At 43.6% G+C, this 20,072-nt stretch overlaps 1 protein-coding gene across 2 annotated transcripts in view; it reads left to right on the top strand.

Moving 5' to 3' along the window:
* The first annotated feature begins 849 nt into the window (after positions 1-849).
* LOC140135384 (immunoglobulin superfamily member 1-like) overlaps positions 850-20,072 on the top strand; it is a 52,698-nt gene continuing 33,475 nt past the window's right edge. The window contains exons 1-2 of one of the 2 annotated variants that reach the window (XM_072156837.1): positions 850-919; positions 1,098-1,193. In XM_072156837.1, coding sequence (XP_072012938.1) covers positions 1,154-1,193 — 40 coding nt within the window. In that variant the 5' untranslated portion in view covers positions 850-919; positions 1,098-1,153. Of the gene's footprint in view, positions 920-1,097; positions 1,194-17,439; positions 17,574-20,072 lie in introns of those variants that run through there. The other variant, XM_072156840.1, reaches the window with a different exon arrangement.

The following is a 20,072-nucleotide window of genomic DNA, read 5'->3' as shown; positions in this document are numbered from 1 at the left end:
GCGGATAGTTCCCCACCACACCCCTGTCAGTGGGGACCTGTAATAGTAGCCGGCAGCATCGCATATATTGTGCAATCCCTGACTGCTCTCCACGTTGTGGCTGTGCCGCGGGCTGTTTTTATTAGTACCATAAAGGGGTATTAACAACTTGACATTCAAATTTAAATAATCTTCAATAGCATGTTATTATATTATGTTTAGCAAGTGTCCACAAAAGTCTGCACTGAAATGGGAGTTCCGGTGCACAGTCGGACTTTGCGCCACATTCATCATGCACCTAGTGCAGTTTGCACTATTCTGATAAATGTGGCCCATTCTGTAAATGCTACTGGAGTCTTAGGTGGTTTTAATTATGTAAGTATCATACAAATTTTTGGACAAAAAACCTTTGTTGATGAAATCATAAAAATTTGTAATTGGACCATTAAGTTTTGGCTAAAATTCAAATTGACAAAGAAACATGGCTAAATAATCTGTTGATGAAAACTCCAGAATGTGGAGTAGTCTATGGCTCATTTATTTGGGTTTCAATAACTTCTCCAATTGGTCATAGAGTAGTTATGTAATAGACGCAATTGTATGTGTGTTGTATTATACTTCATTAGGAGTTTGTGTAAACTTCAAAAATCTGTCTTAAAAGACTCCCCTCACCAATTCCCTAAATGTCCATTGCTAGTGTAAAGCCATGCTCAGCAAGTAGAATATGTCTCACATATAGTGAACAGAAACTTTCCCTGTTCTTAAATTCAAATATTCACTTATCTCACATATATACTTATATAAAATTTTCAGCTCTGAAGCCAACACTACTCGCATACTTTCAATCTGCCCAGGAAGTAAGGAAGCTGGGGAGCCAGTAATCAGATCTCACAGTCTAAAGACAATGAAATGGAAAATACTGCTGTCCTTGGACAAACAGGTTGTAAATCCACTATTATTTGAACTTTTTGAATCTCGAAGACTTCTTTCTCTATTACAGTTAGATTCTTAAACTGCATTACGTCACCTAGTTTTCTTCATCAAATATGTGGTTGTTTCTTTATTGGTCACAGTAAGAGCAATTTCATTTTCCTTTTTACATATTTCCTTCCTCTAAGACAGTTTATAAGACAGACAGAGTATTAAGTTGATCAAGAGTCTTACAAGAAATTGAATGATGAATTCCAAGGTCTTCTATACGTTCACAATTACCTGTAAGTACTAGACTTTTTCTTATAGACTTGGTCAAAATGAACAATATATGCACCTGTAACTACAGCAAGTCCAAAGTTTACTCTATCCTATAAGATTTTTATGATGATGTATTACATATGAGTTACTTTGTATTTACATGTTTGTCAATAAGATTTAGTGAATTATTATGTGGCAGATTTACCAAAGTTAGTACACCATCATTCACTTATATATATATAGTGAAAGATTCCTTTTTTGCTTTGTTTAATATGTTCCTGAAGGTTTCAAGTTCTAAAATTGATCTGGTTTTCAAGTTCAAAAGTGATGAGAACCATAACCTTTTTATTTTTATATAAACAAGCCCTCAATGGCTATAATGATGTATAGGGACAGTTAAGGTATTTCTTTTTAGGGCTATATGGGGGCATACATTTTAGGGATAAGATGCATTTTGGCTGATAATTGTTTTGGAAAACATACAATTGCTTATTTGGAAACATTTAATGTTCATTAACCCCTTAAGGACGCAGCCATTTTGTAGCTTAAGGCTCAGCCCGATTTTTTGGATTCTGACTTGCGTCTCTTTATACGGTTATAACTTTTGAACACTGTTACTTATCAAAGCGATTCTGAGATAGTTTTTTCCCCACATGTTGTACTTCATTTTAGTGGTAAATTTTGGCAGATAAGTTTTGCGTTTATTTACAAAAAAAAAGAAAATATGATAAATTTTTGGAAAAATTTGCCATTTTCGAAATTCAAAATCATTGCGTTTTCAGGCAGATCGATTTACCACCTAAATAAGTTGCTGAATAACATTTCCCATTTGTCTACTTTACATTTTCATAATTTCTGAAATGTTTGGATAATTTATTTTGATGTCACGCGGCTTGCAAATAGAATATCGCTTTTCCGGATTTTCAGAATTGACTATTTTGGGGATAAATACAGTTTTGAATGAAATTTTACATATTTAGCATCATAACTCCCTATATAACCAACCCATTTTCAAATCTGCACCCCTCAAGCTATCAGAAACAGCTTTTACGAAGATTGTTAACCCCTTGAGATCTTCATAGTAATTGAATCAAAATGGAGGTGAAATTTAGAATGGTCATATTGTTCCCTTATACGTTCATTTAGCCCTAAAATTTACACATTTCCAAAAGATAAAAAGAGAAAACCCACCATACAATTTGTTCTGCAATTTCTCCTGAGTACAAAGACCCCCCACATGTGGCTGTGACTTGTGTTATGGGGGCACAGCGAGGTGCAGAAGGGAAGGAGGGCGCTGCAGCTGCCAGGATTTTAGTTTCCTCATTGGCCCCTTTTGAAGGCTATAAAATTTTCGCTTTTTCGTTATTGGGGCCACGTGATGCCATTTTTTTTGCGGGATAAGATGCTTTTTCCAGTGTTACCATTTTGGGGTTGGTATCACCTATTGTTGAAAATTTAGGAACTTTTTTTGAGGACAGGAGTAGAAAAGCATCAATTCTGTACTGGATTTTTTACTTTTTTTTTTTTTGGTGTTCACCGTATAGACTAATAATCATGTTATCTTTATTCTATGGGTTGATACGATTACGGGGATACCAGACATGAATATATTTTCTTACGTTTTACTAAATTTGTCAAACAAAACCCTAATGTGGGGAAAAATCTATCATTTATGTATTGCCGTCTTCCAAGTGGCATAACATTGTTACTTTTTTGGCTACGGAGCTGGTTGATGGCTTGTTTTTTGCAGGACATGTTGTACTTTGCACCAGTATCATGTCTGAGTACATATGGTTTTTTGATCGCATTTTATAGCATTTTTTGTGGGATTGAAAAGGTAAAAATCATAATTTTTGGAGGGTTTATAACAGTTTTTTTTTACGGCGTTTATCCTGCAGGTTCAATAATGATTTACTTTTATTCTACGGGTTGTTACGGACGCGGTGATACTATATATGTGGGGTTTGTCTTATGATTTAGACTTTTTTTTGAGTTATATGTCTCTTTATATGTTTTGGGGGTTTGGGGCAATTTTAGTGATTTATGACTTTATTTTTTTATTGAATAACTTTTTTTTTTACTTTTTCACTTTTATACCATGGGTCATGTATTGCAGAGTATTATCAGTGTCAGCCTATACACTTGCATAGGCTGGCACTGTGCCAGTAAGATGAAGACACAGACGCCATCTTACTGGCAATTCTTGCAGGTAACTCTGGGGTCCAGATCGGACCCCAGAGTTACTATAGCAACGATCGGCGCACCCCGAAAACGGTTCGGGGGGGGCGATCGTGGGGGAAAGACCCCCCAGATACATGTTAGATGCCGCGGTCGCGCTGACCGCGCCATTTAACGGGTTAAGCACCCGCGATCGGAGACAACTCCGATCGCGGGTGTTACACTGGGGTGCCGGCTATCAGTCACAGCCGGCACCCCGTCTTTCCCGATGCCGGTTTGGCTCAGATCTTGAGCTGAACCGGCATCAGCTCAGCGATATATCGGACGCTGAGCGCTAAGTCATTGAGCTCAGCGTCCGAGATATCGGACGCTGAGCGTGAAGAGGTTAAAATAACAGTGATACCAGTTATGTTTATGTTTTTAAAATGTTAAACCAAAAAAAAAAAAAAAAAAAAAACAAAAAAAAAAAAAAACTTTAAAAAATTATTTTGTCCCAACATTGACGCAAAAGTCTTGTTGTGGTGTATCAAATATGCCACTCTTTCATTTTTCATAGTGCGGTTTACTAAATAATTCTTTAGTATCTCCTTTATGTAGTATAAATCTTTAGTATCTTTTTTATGTAGTGAACACTTGAAATATAAATGGCTTTTATATAGTGTGTTGAAGTGACTATATAGTTAACCCCTTCCCGTCGCAGCGCTTTTTCGATTTTGCGTTTTCATTTATCACTCCCCACCTTCAAAAATCTCTAACTTTTTTACAGAGTTGTATGATGGCTTGTTTTCTGCATAACAAATTGCACTTTATAGTGACATGCTGTGTACTGGGAAGCAGGAAAAAAATTTAAAATGCAGTGAAATTGGTGAAAAAATGCATTTATTCCATATTCTTGTGCGCTTGGACTTTATGGATTTCACTGTAGGCCCCAAAGGACATGTCTACTTTATTCCTTGGGTCGGTTTGATTACGGGGATACCATATTTGTATAGGTTTTATAATGTTTTTACCATCTTTTGGCACTAATAACTTTTTTATACTTTGGTGTAGGAGCTGTGGGTGGTGTCACTTTTTGATGATGTTTTCAATGCTACCATTTTTAGGACTGTACTACCATCTTTATTTCCAACATTATAGCAATCACATTCATTTTAAAGCCTACTTTGATTCCTAGCATACATATCTTAGGATCATTTGGAATTTGGCATGTAAAAATGTCTTCCAATCTATCGATACAGTTTTGGACACCTCCATATCGAATGGATCAGATCTGCATCACATTGATCACATCTAGGTACCTTTTCATTTCTACATTTCTTAATCTTTTTCAAATCTTTGAGATGATATAATACTGAATGTATAAATATTTTTTAGAAAAATTTATGAATTTTTTTGTTACCCTTTTGATCATATTCAAAGCATCAATCTAGTCATCTCCAGATAAGTCTTTTAATTCAATCTTCCATTTATCATAACAGATTCTCACAGGGCATATCTTATAATTGGCTACTGAGTCTCTTTTACCAATTCATCTATATAAAACTGATAACAGTGGGTTCAATTCTCCCCTAAAATCATTTTCCAATAGGGACATGTTAAAGGCCTATCTAAGCTATGTACAAAAAAAAAAAAAAAAAATCATACTGCTTTTCCTTCATTGGTGCTGTGTAATTTGCTCATCGATGATGCCAATTTTTGGAAAAGTGGACATGATGTCAGGGCACAGGGCAGGTGGGGGGCATTGTTGTTGTCAAGCTGCTATTGAGGTGTAGGCAGAGTGCTTCCAAATTTTCCTTATTTACCGAGATACAGTTTTAAAGCTGTTGAGGAGTTGTATCAGGTTTGGGAGGGCTGTGTGAGGACTAGTGATGAATAGAAGTAAGTAATCTGCGAAGACGCTCACTTTTAGAGTGTTGTCGTATAACTCTGGATGTCAGGATTGGCCCGTATTACTTTAGCTATGGGCTCCATTTCTAGAGAAAAAAATGCCGGCGTTCAGCCCTGGCATTTGCCTCTAGCACTCTGTATGGAAGTGGGGTTAAGTGTGGTGAGTTTGAGATATTCTACTGGCTGGTCATATAGTAGTTTAAGGGAGGCTACAAAAGCTGTCGGGAATCCAAAATGGTCCAAGACTTTGTAATGTAATGTGTCATATGTAAACTTGATGGTATACTTGTTCAGACTATGGCTACATACAGATTGGGGGGGCAAGCATACTAATGATGTTAATGTACGACAGACACAGGTTACATACACATTTAAACTGGTTTACCTACAGGTGGGAGGAGAAATCGCGAGGGGAGCCGGTGTAGTTTACAATGTTACAATGAAACTAACTTCAGCATGGGGGGTGCTGTGTGCTGTTCCGCTGACACTTAAAGCTGAGTGGAACAGGCACCTCCGAAAACATTTTGAACAGTGTTCCACCGTAGTAGTGCTGAGGCAGTGACTGCTGTGGTTTCACAGAGTTCACTGGCCAATCAGTGCTCCAATGACACCCATTACTGGCACTCTTGGCTGCCTGGTATGGTACCAGCGCTCTATTGCACCAAGTAGGGCAACCAAGAGCGTTCTGGTGCTGATGATCTGCCTGATGCGACTTTGGAGACACTGCGGATGTTGGTCATAGTCGTGTTGTTGTTGTCCTTGTTGTGCTATGTGATGGTTTGTGGTGCAGTGCTGATATGCTGATGCTGATGACCGAAGCTCCTGGGCCCTGGTGGTGGTAAGGCCTTGTCGGTCTGGGCCGCTGTGCATTTGGCTGCATCTGTAATGTGCTGATACACCTCTATGCAGATTCAATACACCCTACATCCTACATCCATAGACCCTACAGCCTACATCTGAGGCTCTCTAGTTGTTGATTTAGTGGTGGCTCATTGTTGGCTGTTCAGGCAGGCTGTGCGGATGACTTAGGGCCTCCCTGCTCATATGTGTACGGAGCTAGCGGATGGACATGGATCCCTGCATATGGGCAAAATGTTCTCTTTCCCAGAGGTCAAATGGGCGAAGAAATATGGATCATTGTACAAATCTTAGAATTAAGAAGATAATTGTATCAACATCATCTGCAATATGACTGTAGTGTTGTGGTGTTGTACCAGTGACTCTTAAATACTTGGCACCAATCACAGACAGCGATCAACAGAAGTAGGAAACCTTAATACACTACTGGATTTCTGACATTGGATTGTTTATTACATTGTAAATAGATATGTGCAGTTTGCACTATTGTTTGCGCTGTGGTATTTGGTGATGTTAGGGAGTTCATCTGTACTGCATTGTCACATTTTGGAGCCAATTGTGCAGTATTTTGTATTGAATTGTGGTAATTGTTTATCATTGGTGCACTAGGCAAGTAGAGAATGTGCCCTCAGAGAGGCAGGGTGTCCAGGGCTGGTGAGAGTAAAGTTCTACTCATTAAAGTCTTCTGAATTTCTAAGCTTCTGTAACTTTTGCTGCTCCCTTAAATTTCTGCGCCCCTTTAAAGTCCCCAGCAGTCCCCTCCACCCCTTTACATTAGGAAGCTGTCCTGGAATGTAGACATAGGAAGGGCGAGTTTCATTTTGCTGTGCATGCAATGTAATACAGCTCAGTCAAGTTGAAAGTGAGAATGTGCCTGTACTGTCAGTCTGAAAGTATGAGGAGAAGGCTCTCATCTGTACAGTTTAATCCCAGTTAGGTTTGTTTTTAGGGGTGCCACATACAGAGAGCGAGCAGTGTCTAGCCATCCACATTGGCGTGTCCCTCGAAACGTCACAGCAGGTGGACGATACCACTCTGTCCAACAGTCAGAGACAAGGCAGTCTCAGCCCTGGGGCCTCCAAACATGTGAGTGTTGCGAAGAAAAAAACTACTAGAACGCCAAATGAGGTGAATTTCTTTATATCTCTAAAAATCATGTGATAGCACACTCACTAGGACGTACGTACACTAGCCGAAAAAATGTTGTAATATATAAGAAGATTTAAGAAAATGAAAATGAATTGATGTAAATACATGTATATATTTGAAAGAAGTAAAACTTGATGAAACAAAAAAATGGTTTCAAATGGTTGATTTATAGGGCACTATTCATAGATGCGTTTAGGTGGACCAGGAGATCCCCGAAGCCCTAGACCCAAGATTCACTAAAATACCTCTGTATCTTATTATCAAATACGTCTGTCCACTAGCCATCCACATTGTTCAGTGTGGACTTTTCCTCTATTCACTAGTGTCACCTCACCACTGAAGCTGTCTGCACAGGACCTGCTAAACTACAAAAGAGTATATGATTTGGTACAAAACAGTAACTATTTGTATTTGTAGTGTATGTTTAAAGTATTGATACAGATGAAGCTAGTGTTAGTGTGACCCTTAAAGGGGTTTCCCCATGAAAGAAAATTCTCAAATTTCAATCCCCTAGTGATGTTAACGCAATAAAGATAATTATTAACCCTTTACTTCACAATTTTATTCAGTTTTATTGCTGTATTAGCTCCTACTACTCCCCAGACGGGACTCTCTAAGTAAACACTTCATGATTCCTCTAGTTCTGCGTGCTGACAATGTGGTCTATTATTGCGTACGTCACCATTCAGGCCAAAAATAGTTCTGACCGATTTTAACAAAAGCAATAAAGGCGCAATTTGTAAATTGACATCAAGATGTTAACAAAAATTATTAAAATGTTATTAGTAAACATAAAGAAACATTTTATATCATGTTTATCACATGTACATGTTACATACAACTGCTGGCAAAAGATAAAAATGTTTTATTTTTTCCTTTAAAGGGTTAGAGGGATTATGGGATTACCATATCAATCTCAGATCTTAATCCATCCTTTTTCCATGGGTTAAACTTCCACATGCTTGTATTGTAACCTTTCTTTACATCGTTACTCTTCTATCCTTGTAAAGTCATCTAGTGATATGGATGCTCCCAGAATGGACGTTGTTACAAGGTGATACTGTTGCTTTATGTTTAAGTGCATTACTGCCACTAGGAAAAATGTATTCTTGTTATTATTAGGACTAACGGATGGATGGTTTAGTGTTCCAATATGCCCTTTAGCTAGTCGCTCTATGCTCTCCACACCTCTACAGTAATTCCATGAAGCCTAATCACTACACATCTGCTTGACTGCGCAAGTGCCATACCCTAGGCACATGTGCAGTGAAGCCAGGGTGTAGTACGTCTGTTTCACTGTGCAACTATGCAGTATTTTTTATAGCATAGATAGAATGACTACTGTGAGACACTGAAGGGGTTAACTGTGGATGGGCGGTATGTTTCCCCTAGGTTTTCCTATTATGCAAGGCCTTAGTGCTGAGGTTGGGTGTCCAGCACCTCGGACACAGGTGATGGGAGCAGCCCAATCAGTCTTTTTTTTAAACCGCTCAGCAGAGCTGATGTTGTTGTCTCTCTCTGGAAGGAGGCTGGAGAGCACACAGCCCTGACCTCTGTGCCTGGAGCAGCCAAGTGATTTTGTATAGTGGTGAGTTAGTGAACACCTGTATAGTTAGCACCCTGACGGGTAGGATTTTGTTTGTTTAATGCCTGAATGTAAAGGCTATTTTATTTTGCTGCTACAATAAACGCAGGCGAGACCTGTTTTGGACTGTACTTTGGTGTCACTGTCTTGAACTGCATCACAGCACCCCGCTACCACGGTCTCTACTGGGCCAAATCTCCCACATATGGTGCTTCGGATTGCGGGCAGTTCAAAAAGACACACACCTGAAAGGCTCGCTACATCCTGCAACATTGCATGGCCTGGGTGAAAGCAGCAGGCAAATTGCAGGATAAAGCCAAGATGGAGGACTTTATTAAAGCCATGCTCCAGCAACAGGAGGAGAGATCCCGCCAGCAGCAGGAGGAGGCCAGAGCTAATCGGCAGCAGCAGCAGGAAGAGTCCCAGGCTAATCGACAGCTGCAGCAAGCCATGCTCCAGCAGCAGGAGGAGAGGTCCCGACAGCAACAAGCCATGCTCCAGCAACAGCAGGCAAAGTCCCGAGCCATGCTCCAGCAACAGCAGGCAGAGTCCCGAGCCATGTTCCAGCTGATGATGGAAAAGTTTTCTGGAGTTATGGCAGCACCGCAAGCGACGACTACTGAGGGGTCCCATGCTGGTCTGCAAGCGTACCCGGTTGTCCAGCATTCCGCACGGGCTGCAGTGCAGAAGGCTTTACAAAAGATGACGGCGACCGACGACGTGGAGGCTTATCTCACTGTGTTCGAGCGAGTAGCTGAGCGAGAGGAGTTACCAGCTGAGCAGTGGGCAGATGTCCTGGCACCGTTCCTGACCGGCGAATCGCAGAAGGCCTACTACGACCTGAGTGAAACGGAGGCTCGTGAGTACCCCCAGCTAAAGGCGGAGATTCTGGCTCGTCTTGGGGTCACCGTTCAAGTTCGTTCCAGCCGGGTCCACCAGTGGGCATACTCTGAAAAACTACCCCCGCGCTCCCAAATGCATGATCTGATCCATCTTGTCCGGAAGTGGCTACAACCCGATGACTGCACCCCAGCACAGATGGTCGAGAGAGTGGTTCTTGACAAGTTCACCCGTTCTCTGCCCTCTCGGCTCCAGCGGTGGGTTGGACAGGCCGGTCCCACAAATGCTGAGGAACTCGTGTCCCTAGTAGAGAGATATCGGGCTACGGAGGATCTTCTACTTATCCCTCCCACACGAAGCAGTGCCAGTGACAAGGCCAATAAACCATCTGGTAGGACTGCTACTGCAGAAAAAGGGAAACTGGTCAGGTTGGGAGGGGGTACACTGGGGGGCTTGGATACACAGAAACCCAGTGAGGCTCGTGACCGAGGTCATAGCCGTATCCAGTGCTGGCGATGCCATGAAATGGGCCATATTGCTGCCAACTGTCCCCTGTCAGTGGAGCCAATGAACTGCAACCAGACCCGGCGAATGTCACTGTTTGCCCGGCCGGTTCTGGCTGCCGAGTCAGTCACGGATGCAGAACCCCAAGTGTGTATGGTCACAATCGGTGGTCACACGGTGGAAGCCTTGCTAGACTCAGGGAGTCTGGTTACCCTGGTGCGGGGAACTTTGGTTGATCCTGGACTGTACAGTGGGCGTAAAGTGGGAGTGTTATGTATACATGGGGACACTCGCGAATATCCCACTGCTGTCATCAACCTACATACACCTTGTGGTACTATTACCCATGAAGTGGGGGTGGTGGGGACCCTGTTTCATGAGGCTATTATCGGCAGAGACTTACCGGTGTTTTGGGACCTCTGGAGACGAAGACCCACCTCAGGTGCTGTTGCAGATAATGGACGTCAGGTATGTCCGGCCTTGGCCCCTGAACCCTTTGAGACCGATGTACCCACACCAGCAGTAGGGGTGACCCCATGTGATGAATTCTCTCCCCTAGAGGTCCTAGCTGGTGAGGTCGAGGGCCACGAGGAGGTGGCCGACATGCCGGACCTTGAGTTTTCCCGTGAGAATTTTGGGGCTGCACAGCTACAGGACCCTACCTTGTTTAAAGCACGGGAGAATGTTAAGGTGATAAATGGGGTACTCCAAATACCAGGGGCTGACAAAATATACCCCCGAATGGTGATTGTTGGGGAGCTGTTATACAGGGTCGACCAGATACGGGGTGAGGAGGTTGAGCAACTTGTAGTACCCCAATCTCACCGTAGGCTGGTGCTAGAGTTGGCACACAAACATGTGCTGGGAGGGCACTTAGGTGCTGAGAAGACCCGGGAGAGGATCCTGCAGAGATTTTTCTGGCCCGGGGTGTGGGAGGAGGTAAACCGGTATTGTAGCTCCTGCCCTGAGTGTCAACTTACTGCCCCGGTGTCCCACTACCAATCATAGAGGTGCCATTTGAACGGATTGCAATGGATCTGGTTGGCCCCATAGTCAAATCCTCAAGAGGGCACCAATACATCCTGGTTATCCTGGACTACGCTACGCGGTATCCCGAGGCGATTCCATTAAGGAACACCTCCTCCAAAAATATTGCTAGGGAGCTGTTCCAGGTATTCTCACGCACAGGCCTCCCCAAGGAAATCTTGACTGACCAGGGTACCCCATTCATGTCTAGGGTAATGAAGGAGATGTGTAAGTTACTGCAGGTTAAACAGCTCCGCACCTCTGTGTATCATCCTCAGACAGATGGCCTAGTCGAGAGGTTTAACAAGACCTTGAAGGGGATGCTAAGGAGGGTGGTCAGCAAGGATGGGAAGGACTGGGATTGTTTGTTACCCTATTTGATGTTTGCCATACGTGAAGTTCCCCAGTCCTCCACGGGTTTCTCACCCTTTGAGCTGTTATATGGCCGTTCCCCACGTGGGCTTTTGGATATAGCCAAGGAGACCTGGGAACAGGAGAGGACCCCCCACCGTAGTGTGATAGAACACGTTTCCCTTATGCAGGACCGCATAGCGGCGGTAATGCCCCTTGTAAAGGAGCACATGACAAGGGCACAAGAGGCCCAGTCTAGGGTCTACAATAGGTCAGCCAGACTCAGGACCTTTAACCCAGGCGACAGAGTGCTAGTTCTGGTGCCCACCGTTGAGAGCAAGTTCTTGGCAAAATGGCAAGGACCATATGAGGTCATGGAGAAAGTGGGGGAGGTTAACTACAAGGTATCTCAGCCGGGGAGGAGGAAACCCGAACAGATATACCACGTGAACCTCCTAAAGCCATGGAGGGAAAGAGAGTCCCTGATAGCCGTGGGAGTAGAAAAAGCGTCTGTCCCCAAGAAGGTGACACCGGAGGGAGGTGTACCCGATGCCAAGGTGCCTGAAGTACAGATCCCGGAGTCCCTCTCCAGGGCCCAGATTCAGGAAGCGAAGGAGTTTGTGCTCCGAAATGTGGATGTGTTCTCTAAGTTACCGGGACGTACTTCAGTCATCAAGCATGACATCGTAACCGAACCCCACATCCGGGTACACCAAAAACCCTACCGGGTCCCGGAAGCGCGCCGGAAAGCCATATCCGAAGAAGTCAGGCAGATGTTAGACCTGGGGGTTATCGAGGAGTCTAAAAGTGACTGGGCGAGTCCTATTGTGTTGATTCCCAAACCTGATGGTTCCCTACGGTTCTGCAATGACTTTAGGAAGTTGAACGAGGTGTCCAAATTTGATTCTTATCCCATGCCCAGGGTTGACGAGTTGATAGAACGACTTGGACAGGCTAGGTTCTTCTCCACCCTTGACCTGACGAAAGGGTATTGGCAGGTACCCCTTACTGACAGGGCCAAAGAGAAGACCGCTTTTGTTACCCCTGATGGGCTTTTTCAGTACGTGGTACTCCCCTTTGGGCTACATGGGGCTCCCGCCACATTCCAGAGGTTAATGGATCTCGTGCTAAAACCTCACCGGAGATATGCCTCGGCCTATCTGGATGACATCATAGTTTATAGTAACGATTGGGAGAGTCACCTGGCCAAGGTGCAAGCAGTGGTAGACTCCCTGAGGGCAGCAGGGTTGACAGCGAACCCCCAAAAATGTGCTCTGGGTCTGGAAGAGGCCCGTTACCTGGGGTACCGTATTGGGCGAGGTGTCATCAAACCCCAAGTAAATAAAGTGGAGGCGATCCAGCAGTGGCCACGACCTATGAGCAAGAAGCAAGTGAGGGCTTTCCTAGGCATAGTGGGCTATTATCGCCGATTTATCCCCGATTTTGCTACCATAGCGGCACCCCTGACTGACCTGACCAAGGGTAGCAGGGCGGTGATGGTAAAGTGGAGTGAAGAGGCTGAGGGGGCGTTTCAGCGACTTAAGACGGTTTTGTGCGAGGGACCGGTACTGATCACCCCTGACTTCACCAAGACCTTTATTGTGCAGACTGACGCTTCTGACGTGGGCTTAGGGGCTGTCCTGTCCCAAGGAGTGGAGGGTGAGGAACACCCCGTGACATTCCTGAGCCGCAAGCTCACACCTCCTGAGAAGAACTACAGTATAGTTGAGAGGGAGTGCTTGGCGATCAAATGGGCTCTGGAATCCCTGAGGTATTACTTGATAGGGCGACAGTTTACTCTAGTGACCGATCACTCTCCCCTCACCTGGATGAGTCAGGCCAAAGAGAGGAACGCCAGGGTCACAAGGTGGTTCCTAATGTTGCAGAATTTCAAATTCACGGTAGAACATCGAGCAGGAAAGCTGCATGGGAATGCCGATGCCCTGTCTCGTACCCACTGTCTGATGGCCAAAAGTGTTCGCCCCCACAGGGTCAAACAGAGGGGGAGGGTATGTGAGACACTGAAGGGGTTAACTGTGGATGGGCGGTATGTTTCCCCTAGGTTTTCCTATTATGCAAGGCCTTAGTGCTGAGGTTGGGTGTCCAGCACCTTGGACACAGGTGATGGGAGCAGCCCAATCAGTCTTTTTTTTAAACCGCTCAGCAGAGCTGATGTTGTTGTCTCTCTCTGGAAGGAGGCTGGAGAGCACACAGCCCTGACCTCTGTGCCTGGAGCAGCCAAGTGATTTTGTATAGTGGTGAGTTAGTGAACACCTGTATAGTTAGCACCCTGACGGGTAGGATTTTGTTTGTTTAATGCCTGAATGTAAAGGCTATTTTATTTTGCTGCTACAATAAACGCAGGCGAGACCTGTTTTGGACTGTACTTTGGTGTCACTGTCTTGAACTGCATCACAGCACCCCGCTACCACGGTCTCTACTGGGCCAAATCTCCCACACTACCTTAAGGACCTGTAAGTGGTTTAGTGTCCCAAATCGCCCTGGCAGGTGTCCATAAATGGTGCAGTAATTTAACTGCATGTTCCAATTTATATCACATTTTTATCACCATGGCCATTTGAGCTCTAGTTTTTACGATTTGTCATTTTCTAATGTACCATTTTGAGAAACTTAAAGCTCACTGATTAAAGGGGTTGTCTGAGAGATATAAAAATAAAAACAGCGGTGTGGCCGGAGTGGTTGCTCCCTGATCCCACCTGGTGTTCTGCGCCATCTCTCTGTGTTGTGCCAGCTAGGAGATGTCTGAGCGCAAAACTTCTGTGCCTCTGTGAGGTAAGTACATGTTTATTTTTTTTAAGAATCGCGGGTTTTTTATATCTCTCGGACAACCCTTTTAACTCTTATTAACTATTTGTTACTGAGATGCAAACAAAAGTAAATTTTGTCATTTTATTAGGTTTAGACTTTGCAGTGCAGTGTGTAATATGATGTAGAAAATACCACATTTATTTCAGCTTTTTATGCTATTCTACTAATTTTCTATCAATGGAGTTGTGGAAGGGTGGTTTTTTTTGTGGAATGTGTTTGTACCACCTTGGCTTATATGCAACTTTTTGGGTTTTTTTCAAACTTTTTGATATAACAGAAAAAGCAATTCTGTTGTTTTCATTTTTTTAACTGTGTATAATAAGTAAACTATATATAGAATAGATTGTTACAAATTTATCAATACCAAATATACAGTAGCTACTTTTTATTTGTTTTTTTAGGATTTTAGAAATGTAAGATATTTCGCTTCAAGTGTTTTTAATTTTTTTTTATTTCCACCATGGGACATAAAGACTTGGGCATCAGTGTAATTCTTCAGTATTGCATTGCCTGTGAACATGAAAGACCCGCACTCTACAGTTTGACCATAGGAGTACTGATGATAGGGTCCATTGTACTACTTACAATACTGATAATAGTCTGTTAACTGTAGTATCCATGATTGGTGATTCTAGTGATTAAAATTTTTGCAGAGTATCAATTCTATGTTAGGGATGGCACTAACTGCTGATAGCAACATATGAGTTCCTGAACGGGCAACATATTTTTGCACTAAAAGTTTTATGTTTTGTGAGAAAGAACAATTACTTCCTTTCCCAATGTCACCAATATAGCCAATATTAGCTTTGCTCCTTCTATGCCCATTTACCATAGATAATGTTGCCAGTAATGCACATTAAGCAAACACAACAAAAGAGCCAGCTCGCCATCTTAGTTCACTTTGCAATCCTCCAGGTGCACGGAAAAAGCATGTAAGCCTCTCATAAAAATAGCAGATCTACATCCAAGAAAACTCCAGCATGATCACGGAAGATGCATTAAAACTTGACTTTCTTTATTTTTAGTTTAAAAATCAAGTCAGAATATAAGTAGCATACAGACAGCATAGAATAGACCTAGGCATTTCGTCTTACTACTTAGTGTTTACAAGAGCAAACACCAACTATTTAAACCCAGTGCATAACACCTGTTCGATTAGGTAAGGATGATGAAAAAAGGGTGAAGGATTAAATTTACCTTACACACCTTTAGATGTGATGTGTAACTTGCGACCCCACTCCGATTCACTGTATGTTACAAATATATGTACAAAAATGTAGACTATGAGAGAACGATTATATGACCACCAACATAATGCGATATGGACACTATATTTTCCATATTACGTCTGTAAAACATATTCTGCACATTTAGCATAGTTTATGCATATTATCCTTGTTGTAATAATATAATACATTTGTTACGCATATGTATTAATACTGGAAGCAAAAACTCTTTCATGTATACCATAAGATCAGATCTCTTCTTGAATTCATACCTAGTGCTTGTCTGCTGTCTAAAATAAAAATCCAAAAAGTCTCTGTTCAAGAGTTTTCTCTTATGGTCCCCTCCCCTAAGGGGTCTATGTACTTTTTCAATACCCTTCCAGGAAAATGATGATACATCTTTCTTACGGACATCCCGAAAATGTTTAGATACGGCTGAAATGTTACTCGCTGTGCTAGAAACATCAGATAAGTGACGACTAATAGAGGTTTTTAATGGCCATGTAGTACAGCCCACATATTGCAACCTACAACTATGGCACAATATGACATACACAACATATGAAGTGTTACAATTAATATATGATTCAACCTTGTGCCTGGTATTATTGACAACAGATATAATGTAGTTACCTGTTTCCAAAATTAAGCGAACTTTGGGTGATGCTACCCAGAATATTCACTTTTGTACTTGGCTTTTAAATAAGCTTGGACTTACCTGATTCTCTATCGTATGGGCTCGTCTAGAACTAAACTGAATTCACCCTTGTAGACACCACGCAATGTCTTCCTCCTGCTCCAATATAGATATGAAGAATAGATGGGGAGACAAAAGGAGAGAAAATGCTCCTTTAGTGTAATACCCTTAGTATGAATCTTAATTATGATGGTGTAATACTACACTCACCTGGTGGGGTTGCGCATCAAGGGCACAACTCCCTGTAGAGCCTGTCTGAAGATTTGGTGCCGCTGCCGCGTTCCCTTGATTTTTCCTTCCTGATGGAGATGCAGTTATCAAATGTGTGTCCTTTGGCATCTAATAGAAGGGCATGTTTTTTCCCCAGTCTGGAATGCTAAGAAATCGCGCTGCTCCAATATAGGTACTGTAGGGGTTCAGCTCAAATGTGGGGCTCGGCAATGACAAAGCTCTCTTGGACAGCAGGATTAAAGTTGAAACTGTGCATTTATTCCAGCAAAAACAGCAGTAACAAACAAAACATCAAATAAAATCCTTACCTGTCCGGCTCTAACTAAACACTTGGCGGCCCTCACTAGCCACTGGAGGGCTTCTCCCTGCCAGCATGAAACATACGTTCAGTAACCCTGTGTCACTCACGTGTGGCTCTCACCAGGGGCGCACCACCCATGAGGCGAGTTGAGACTTTCGTCTCAGGCGGCGCCCTCTGGTGGTCAATGAGGGCGGCATCATGCATGTCACTGATGTCGGTAAAGAGCAGCCAGTCTAAGCCAGGACGTGTCATGATAAAATAATCATGGCCATGGGATGTCCTGGCTAGGCATTAGTCAGTAGGAGGTAGCAGGCTCTATAGAGAGCAACATTAGTGTGGAGCCACAGATTGACTGTCAACTGTGCTGTGCAGCGCTGCAGTTGGAGTAAAAGCTGCTGCACAGCTCAGTACAGTCAGGGTACTCCGCTTCCTTCACTCATTGATGAGGCCCCGCACACAATTCCCGTACCTCTGTGTACCAGGGAAGTGCTGACAGTGGCTCCTAGGGGTCCCCTACCACCTCAGGTGCAGAGGAAGCAGCTCCTCTCACAGAGGAGACGGAACAGAGGTGAGGGGAGGAGAGAGCGAGGGGACAGAAAAGAGAGAAGAGCAGGAAGTGCTCTGAGTGTCTTCTCTGTCCTGTGCTCCCCCCTACTGCTGCAGCCTGCACTCTTATACTAGTGTGGGAGAGACAATGTCCCTTACTGGCTGCCTGACCACCTCTAACTATCTGCAGGAGAGGTAAGTGTACAATACAATGTTTGTATGTAGGGCTGTAATAAGTAGAGCTTCTGACTGTAATGTATATGTAGAGTTTGTGTCAGTAACATGTATATAGTGATTGTGTCTGTAATGTATACATAGAGCTTGTGTCAGTAACATGTATGTAGTGCTTGTGTCTGTAATGTATACATAGAGCTTGTGTGAGTAACAGATCACAAAAATGAGGGATCCAATGGGGTCCCATAGACCTCCGTCGGATCCTACATTGCTAATGGAGCAGACGGCTGCGCATGACCGTTCTGCTCCATTAATCTCTATGGAGCTGGCGGAGATCGGTGAGCGCATTGCTCGGCGATCTCCGTCAGCTCCATAGAGATTAATGGAGCAGAATCGTCATGCCCATTCGGCTTCTCCATTAATCTGACGGAGCAACAAGTGGTCCGACGGAGGTCTATGGGACCCAGTTGGACCCCTCGTTTTCGTGATCTGTGGGGGTCTCAGCTCTAAAACTCCACTGATCAGCAAGTTAGGCCCTAACTTTTCTTCGTGGGAAAACCCCTTTAATGGATTCCCCACACAATATGGGAATAACTTGTTGATCAGTGGGGGTCAAGGACCACGAGAACGGTGGTTGTAGTACAACAAATGAATGGAACACCAGAAAGGACATGCCCTCTGACGCTCTGTTCATTGTCTATGGCACTGATGGAGAGGGCTGGGTACGGCGCTTGGATATCTCCAACAGTGCCATTGAGATGAGAAAAGTAGCAGGGAGCATGTGCGAACAGCTGCTCTTTCAATTTGCAATACAAGGACCCTCCTTCTTGTGATCCGTGGGGGTTCCAATTGATTGTTTGCACTAATCATAGTAACTAGCTATTTGGCTGGCCGCAGGAGGGGGCGTTTTTCTATAGTTCGCCTCAGGCAGCAGAGAGGCTAGGTTCACCCCTGGCTCTCACACAGTCCAGCCTCTGTGTCTCCAGGTAGAGAGCGACTTCTGACTGCTCCACACCTGGTGCATTGTTAGACCCTTTGCAATGTGGAAGCTTTGGTCTGGAGCAGTGATCACACTTCTGTCTCCACTCCAGCAATTAGGGTCCTGTACCAGGTCTTCCAAGAGACCAACATATGGAAAACAGCTTCCAGTTTGACCCAATTCACATTGTGGTCGCTGTAATACACATGAACACTCATTTTCTCTCCAATTCAATAGTGACTTTGTCACATATCCCCCCCCCCCCCCTTTGATCACAACCGTAGGTGGGATCACCTGACTACAACCCCCAGGGTCAAATTTTCCAAATTTTAAATGGACGTCTTTCTTTTGTAACATGCTCACCCCCTTGTAATAAGGTTTCTTACGTGGGATGTCGTCCATGTATGTTGTTGCCTGGATAAAGCAGTTCTCAGGCTCCACATCTTGCACACACATATATTTTATGGGCAAACAGTTTTTAGAATCAGTCACACCACACTTCAAGCTTCCAAAAGCAACCTTGGACACGTCATCTTGCAATATGGACTGCGCAGTTGGTGCCACATTAAATGCACAGGATACATGCACACACTCCATATGTTCATCATGTATCTTATATCCACCACCTGAGGACAATATAATCAGCCCAACATCTTCTGAAGTATTTGTTTCATACTGCAAGCTAGTGTTCTGATCATCTCTCACACTCATCAGTTGTGTATGAGAACAGCCAGTGTCCATGAGCGACATACATGCATCACCACTATCCTCTGTACTATAATGCTTAGGATTCCCTGCATTTATAGACATCTGAAAATCAAGAGAAGTTATTGTAGTAGACACCAGATTCACAGGAATGTAACCACTTTCATCCGCTACACTTCCCTTCACGTTGGAAACCAATGAATCTGCCTCTGTTTTATCACCTGAATGTTCCATCAACTCAGCAGAGATCACTTTCTCATTACAATTCTCAGGCACACTCAGCTTGTGCATCTCACTCAAGGTAGAGGTCCTTTCTACACAGCTGTCAGGACCCTCATCCTGCTCTGCAGCATCACTCACAGAACCAGGGCTGAAATCCAAATCTATGGCTCCCTTCATCCCTTTGACACGATCAAGCGCTACACAGCAGTCACTTTCTCTTTCATTATAACAGCCTGCAGGGGGCACAATTTCTAGGGGTGAAATCTTGTCCTCTTGCACACTATTTTTATTTTCATCACAATCACACCTGCCTGTGTCATACTCCATAACATCATTAACAATGGTGACTTCTAGGGAAGTTATTCCATACTTATCTGGTTCAGTACTGGGCCTTTCAGCACTGACAGGTGCCATAGCCACTACAAGTGCACCCACCTCACTGTCTCTTCCAGCTGGAAATGCACCTGCATCATTTATGGCTTCATTCACACCATGGCGCTCCTCTGAATGCAATGACAGATCTCTGCTGCTTGATTTACTCAGTTCAGTCAAACCTGAGTCCACAGCACAATCAGTCATCTCCACACAGCACTCAGCATCACCTCCATCACCTG

Source organism: Engystomops pustulosus, chromosome 6 (assembly GCF_040894005.1).
Source record: "Engystomops pustulosus chromosome 6, aEngPut4.maternal, whole genome shotgun sequence".
In the NCBI taxonomy this organism is placed as follows: domain Eukaryota; kingdom Metazoa; phylum Chordata; class Amphibia; order Anura; family Leptodactylidae; genus Engystomops; species Engystomops pustulosus.
Note: the sequence above shows the minus strand (reverse complement) of the source record. Positions and strands in the feature narration are given on the sequence as shown.